Source organism: Mytilus galloprovincialis, chromosome 9 (assembly GCF_965363235.1).
Source record: "Mytilus galloprovincialis chromosome 9, xbMytGall1.hap1.1, whole genome shotgun sequence".
Taxonomy (NCBI): Eukaryota; Metazoa; Mollusca; class Bivalvia; order Mytilida; family Mytilidae; genus Mytilus; species Mytilus galloprovincialis.
In genome coordinates, this window is record NC_134846.1 from 7,517,463 (window position 1) to 7,525,000 (window position 7,538).

General features: G+C 32.5%; 1 protein-coding gene across 1 annotated transcript; it reads right to left on the minus strand.

The window, feature by feature from the left end:
- Window positions 1-2,368: 2,368 nt before the first annotated feature.
- LOC143046472 (allatostatin-A receptor-like) lies at window positions 2,369-3,747 on the minus strand. The gene is made up of 3 exons (XM_076219630.1): window positions 3,454-3,747; window positions 3,162-3,339; window positions 2,369-2,379 (listed from the first exon to the last, which is right to left on the minus strand). The coding sequence occupies exons 1-3, from the start codon at window positions 3,745-3,747 to the stop codon at window positions 2,369-2,371; spliced, it is 483 nt and encodes a 160-aa protein (XP_076075745.1).
- Window positions 3,748-7,538: the final 3,791 nt, after the last annotated feature.

Here is a 7,538-nt window from a genome sequence, read left to right on the forward strand (position 1 = left end):
CTAGTTCTCTATCTATTTATATCCATGTTTATCTTTACATCGCTTATATGGTCATATTAGGTCAACTCCATATTTAATTATATGGCGTCTTGGCTAAAATTCACACGAAACGAAGCTACTTTCATATTGAGACTATGTCCTGTGAATTGTTTATTTTATACTTTTGATAGTTAGGAAAAATATTTTACATTGTTATAAATAAAATATGAGAATTTGAGTTAAATTGGTGACCATGAGTTTGGCCCTTTAAAACAAAGTTTCGCAAGAGAATATTGAAAATGTCAACATTGTATGAGCTATTGGTCATTATTAGTGACTTTGCAGTCAAACAATAAACATGATTTTTGTTTCATGTTTGTTCTTTTGTCATTTTTTAAACCACAATCCCAGGATAGGGAGGACTAGCGCCTTCAAACCAATTTAACTCCACCAAATTTTATATCTATCTGTACCGAGTCAGGAGCCTATAGTTCAGTCATTATCTTTGGGTCATGTGAAATTTGGAGTGCTCATCCTGGGATTGTGGTTTAACGGAATAACAAAAGAACAAACATTAAACAAAAATCATGTATATTGCTTAACTGCAAAGCCACTTATAGTATTACATTAAGTACATGCAAATACTTTAATAGATTCTATTAAAAACAACACGCTACAATTACTGTTATTACCGTGAGGAAAACATTCTTATGCAATAACAAACATATATCTTTTATAATTATTGTACTTGTGTTGAAGGCTTTATCAAGATGTAAGATATGCCGAAGGTAGTACCTCTTTAATCCTACTGTGATATAATCTAGATACTACACACAGCACATCTAAAGTGTGCATTTAGTACCCCAGATATTCTGACCCGATTGAACTGTACTCTACTGTCTCATTGACACGAATACCACATCTTATTATTTATATCTAATTGTATAATTACAACACAGTAGGACAAAGTTCTTATTTCCAAAATAATATGAAATCTTTACATAATGGTTGTAACAGTTGCATGGACAGAAGAAAAATTCCTTTCTAAAACAATCAGATACTCTTTTTATATTATTTACACGATGTTGACAATAGTCAGTGACTCCAATTCAAACTAATTTGATGGTTAAAGAAAATCTAATTGTTTTTAAAAAAAATTGACAGTGTTAAACTCCACATGTAGGATGTAGTCTATGGTAAGCATGAGTAGACAGCTTCGTGGCGACCCCCACACCCCCCCCCCAAAAAAAACCGAAAAAAAAATCCCAAATAGAAAAAAGACCAATGTTAGCAAGTATAAGATTTTATTTTTAATATATATTAAGAAAAAATAACTGATTGCACGGAAAACTATAATAAGATAGAGGCATTCATTTTTTTCCAAAGAGGTTATCAATTTGTAATTGACTAACGAGTTTAAATGTCCCGTTTCTATCTAACGCTTCTTTTGTTCAATATCAAGAAGAGGTGAATATACACCAGAAAAATTATATGTTACGAGTGAAATGATTTTTGTCAAGAAACGTGTAGGGAGCGTTTGCGCCTTCATCTAAATAAGAAGATGAGGTATGAGTGCAGTAAACAATACTAGGTCAAAGCGTTCCAAGTGAAAAAGCTTGTAGGTCTTTAGTGTTCTCTATTTTAATTGTTCCATTATTTTTCTTATCGGACCAACTTTGAAATTCCATGGTTCATGCCTTTAATATCATTTTTTTTGTAAATTATGTTTTCCTTTAGTTTTCGTAATTTAATTGTTTCATTTTTTTCCCTGTCGGCCATATGCAAGTCGATCGTTCATGCCTTCCATATTTATTTTTTGTAAATTGTTTTTGGTATAATTTAGGCCTTTAACATGTTTAATTTTTGCAATTGAATTGTTTCGTTTTTTTTTCATGTCGGGGCTCTTAAGACCGGCGATATGTATGAATTGTTCACATTGTTGAATGCCGTTTAACTGCTTACATCCACTTCTTTCGAACTTTTTTTAGAAAAATTAATGTAAAAACTTGGAGACAATGGTTGGGTTACTTAATATATAAATATCGTATCAAGAATACTATATTGCCATGTTTAAGAATGAGCTGTGAATTATGAACTTAATTTTATTTCAAATGTTGACAAAATGAGTTTTATTCAACTTTGTTAATCATGTGTAATCGTTAACTATGTTGGAAATTGTCAGAGTAAAGTACATTTGAACTGGCTATCTGAGATAGTCAAAGAACAGGTTATCTTAGTAGTATCTAGATTAAAGTTCAGTAAGAACAAAGAGGTTTTCTAATGGCATGTGTTAAATCACGATTAAGCCCTCAACATAAGAAGCAATTATGAGAAATATATTTGCGTTAATATATTTAGAGTGTATAGTACTAATGGTTGCAACGTGTGTTTAAGTAGAAACTATTAAACATGTAAAGTATTTACTAATGTAATAAAATATTAAGTGACATCTTTCTATATCTATTGAGTAATGACTTTCTGTTTTGAATTTTCCTCGAAGGTCAGTATTCATGTGATTTAATGCTTTTTGAAAGAATAGACGATTAGAGAAGTAAAGATGTCTATCAAAATGTGTTTTGTTTATTTAGCTAAGATGGTGGTTCTCTCTAATAAACATAGACTATATACCTTTAAACTAAAAATCACAGTTCAAGTCGTTATCGCGGTATAATAGAATACGTGAACCACACATGATTTTTTCAAAGCAATGGTTGAAGTTTAGATTTTTGATAACTCAACATACAATAATTCTTTAAGAATGATTTATTATTGATAACTAAATGTTTTGTGACAAAGATTTATCCTCGTAAAGGATAAAAACAATTGAAAAGTGCATGAAGATCATAGAATGGTTTTTTTTATTAGATATTCACATACCATATTGTGACGCAAATTTACAAATAAAGCATTCGGTTATACAAAAGTCAATCATACTTATGCTTTCACTGTATCACATTAGCTGATATACAACGCTATCATCTAAAACATCTGTTTATCTTTTCGTATCATTCACTCCTTGCAAAATCATTACAGTGTCTATCTGTTTAAATTATTTGGTCGTTCACGTTTACAACACAGGAGTTTACGAAGACTTTGTCTGTATTTTGTTGAGAGAAAGGTATACAAAATAGGATTTATACAACTGTTGGCAAACGCCAAGAAGTTCGAAGTTGCTACAATACTAGATATTAAAATGTTGTTATAAAAATCTCCAAATAATATAAGCATATTTATGATGTGATCTGGTAACCAACACATAGCAAATGCAATTACTACAACGATTATCCTATTTGCTACTCTCTTCATCGGCTGCATACGTGTGGCACTTCGCCTAGTGCCCGGAGCAACTCCGTACAGTATCTGTTTAAGTATTAAACCATAAAAGACACTTATCATTAATAATGGAAGCACGTATGCAAAAACCAGAAAACAAGCCACCAATCTTCTGTCAAAGGTCATAGACATACCACATACTGATAGTTCTGATTCACCAATCTTATTTGTTTCAATAATTACTGGAAGATAAGAACCAGACACAACAAGCCAAGTAATAAAAACAAGCAGGTTAACATTCTGTCTGGTTCTATATTTCTTTGATGTGATTGGATGAACTATTGCTAGATAGCGGTCTAGAGACATCATAACTAGGGTATACACGCTAATCGTTGCGGAAACATACAAAATATAGTTTGATAGTTTGCAAACAAAGTCACCCAGTACCCAGCTGCCTTTAAAGTATGTTGTAACTAAGTAAGGAACATATACCATTATAAATAAAATATCTACAACGGCAAGGTTAACAATTAATATGTCCGTTGTATTCCGCTTCTGTCTTTGTGAACACACAGCAATGATCACGAGCAGGTTTCCTAAACAGCCAACTGGAATGGTCAGTCCATAAATTATAGGTAGGATAAAACCAAGAATGCTTTCAAATTCAAACAGTTCAATCTCTGCAGCAGACAAGTTATATGACATTGTAAAGTTTGTCATGTTTTATAGGTCAAATATTTTGGTTAAATGCTCCTTCGACCACTAAAACTGTTAAATTCTTCTTCAACCTTTGAAACTAACCCTAAAATAATAAGGACATTTATGACTATATGCCGTCACTTCCGGAGCAACTGAGATCACCCATTGTCTTTGGTGGGGTTCGTGTTGCCTAGTCTATAGTTTTCTATGTTGTTTGTTGTGAACTATTATTTGTCTGATTGTCTTTTTCTTATTTTAGACTGGGCGTTGTCAGTTTATTTTCGGTCTATCTATGAGTTTGACCATCCCTCTGGTATCTTTTGTCCCTCTTTTAGTAAACAGCTAAAGAAATCAAAGAAACCAAACTTCTTTCTCTGTCAAGCATAACTGGCAAATATTCACTTGACCAATAGAATGACATTTCTCAATTATCAAGGTTATTTAAAGTGGTCAGAGATACAAGCTCAGAATAAACTACATATGTACAAAAAGGTATCAAAATGGAAATATTTAAAGTCGATTACATACTGACAACGCCAGGACAAAAACAACAACAACTACAAAAAACACAACATGAAACGATAAAAAAAGCTCAACAAACAAAGGTATACAAAATACAGCATAATCAACTTAATCTGCTTTAAGAACCCCATAACATGAAGGGATTGATCTGATATCCTCCAGAAGAGTAAGCAGATAGCACTAGATCCACACGTGGTATTCGTATTGAAGATGTGAAACAAACGCATTTTACGCCAACAGCCCTCAAATTTAACAGTAGATTGACCAAGTCGATAGGGTTCATTTTTATCAACTTAGATTTGTAGTGATTCATTCAATTATTTTTGCATAATAAGACCGGAAAACAAAGTTCGTTTGTTTTTCTGTTTAAATTATTTAACATTTGTCACTTTGAGGCGTTTTGAAGCTTACTGTACGGTATGGATTTTGACCATTGTTGAAGGCCGTATGGTTACATGTTAGTGCTTTTATCTGGCAGTGGGTCTCTGGTAATGAGTGGTGCCCTTGGCAATTATACTGTATCGTCCTATTACTGTATAAAGAAAAACTTAAAAATATAAGGAATAAATATATATGAGAAGATGAGGTATGAGTGTTAATGAGACAACTCTCCGTCCGCTTTAACATTATCAATTGAATTTTGTAAAAACAATCTTTATAAATGGAGTTCCAGCAAATTCTAGTTAACTTAACGTTTTTAAGTTTAACTTACCACAGAATGATCCGATTACGCAGCAGTGGTTATGAATTGTGTAATGAATTAAAATAATTGTTTCAAAAAAAAAAATAATCATGCAATTAGTCAGAGTCATCTGCGAGTTTTAATGGCTTAAAAGCATTAGACTCTGGCATGTGACATTCATATTTTGTGACGGCGTTTTAAACAAAGCAAGTAGTGCAAGATGTTGAGATACCGCACTGATTACCACGAGATATGTGTTTCGCATCCATTTGTTTATTGAAAATTTATCTAATTCTATAATATTGCTCTTACCTCTAAAATGAAAAAAAAAAGACCAAACATCTTTTAATAGCTGCCATAATTTCGATTATACAGTGAAAATGAACAAATATGTAATTTGAATTAAATACGAACAATTTACAAATATATAAATTACAAATTGTAATAATATGATACAAAAAAAAAAAAAATGAGTTTGACAAAATATAGTAACAAAATAAAGAAAAAGTCTTTAATAACATTAACGGTACCAATTCTCCTGCACCAGATGCGCATTTCGACAATACATGTCTCTTCAGTGATGCTCGTGGCCAAAATATTTGAAATCCAAAGCTTATATAAAAGATGAAGAACTATAATTCCAAAGGTCCAAAAGGTATTGCCAAATACGTGAGAGGAATCAGAGCTTTGCATGAGGGAGATACATTCCTTAATTTCTAATAATTTCTAATATTTTGTAACAGCAAATTTCAATAACACAAAAAAATCCGTATTTTCATGCTAGTACCGGAGTACTGGCTAATGGGCTGGTGATACCCTCGGGGACTAACAGTCCACCAGCAGAGGCATCGACCCAGTGGTAGTAATGTTCTTCAAAATGTTCGACTAAACATCTTTCTAAAGTACTGACTACTATTCTTTCTACAGTTAAAGATGGGCTTCAAAAATATTGTGATGAGATATATTCAACCAGTGGTATTAACCAGATGTGGATTCTCAAAAATTCGAAAGATCTACTGCTTAATCTTCGATCACAATCTTTGCAATTTTGCAGCAACATAAAGACTTTTGATTTTTCTACGCTATACACTACTATTCCCCATGCTCAGTTGAAAGATCGTCTTCACCATCTCATAACACAGAGCGTTTTCTATAAAAATGGGAATCGTAGATACAAATTTCTGGTTTTCGGTTACACTAATTCATATTTTGTCAAGAATCACACTGAATCTTCAAGAAAATATACTGAAGATGATATTATCAAAATGCTGGACTTTTTGATCGACAATATATTTGTTGAGTTTGGAGGATTTATAGTTCAACAGACAGTCGGTATTCCAATGGGTACTAATTGTGCACCCCTACTGGCCGATTTGTTTTTGTACTCGTATGAAGCAGAATTCATTCAGAACCTTCTAAAAGACCAAAAGAAAAAACACCTGGCGAAATTCTTTAATTTTACTTTCCGTACTTTTAATGTTCTATCATTGAATAACCCATATTTCAGCCAATACTTACATCTCATATATCCCAGCGAACTTGAAATTAAGGATACTACTGATACTAGAAGGACTGATTCATACCTTGATCTTTTCCTCAATATTGACGCAGATGGACGACTTCACACGAAAATCTATGATAAACGGGACTATTTCAACTTCCCAATTATCAATTTCCCATTTCTCAGCAGTAACATACCCTCTGCCCCTTCATATGGTGTTTACATATCACAATTGATACGTTATTCTCGTGCATGTTCACACTATACGGACTTCATATACAGAAGTGTGCTCCTTACACAGAAACTGCTTCAATAAAGTTATGAGGAGGACAGATTAAAATTGACACTCCGTAAATTTTAAGGACACCATCACGAATTAGTTGATCCATATGATGTGTCTTGACCAAACTAGCTAAGGACATTTTTACCACATGGTAGATTGTGTTTTGTCATTACGTCGTCTAATCTTTCAATTACCGAACGTGACTTATTCCCGATTGTGACTGTTTTGCTGAGTGTGAATTCGCATTACTATAAGACGTGTAACGGTACTTATCTATCCCAAATTCATGTATTTAGTTTGATGTAATATTTGTAATTTTCATCGGATTTTGTCTAATTGGTTGACGTCTTTTCTATTTAATTCATGTGTTATGGTAAAGAAAATTAATCACCGCCTTCATTTATTAAGTCTTTCCACTTTTCTGTGGAAAGACTTATTGTTTTTCTTCTGATTATTATTATTATTTTTTTTTTCCGCCAAATTTTGTTCTTGCGATAAATGTTTGTTTCGCAATATGTCGCTTAGATATTTCTGATATGGTATCGTATAGTTTATGCGCTTTTAAATTTCACCCTGCTAAGGCGAACCATTTTCTATGT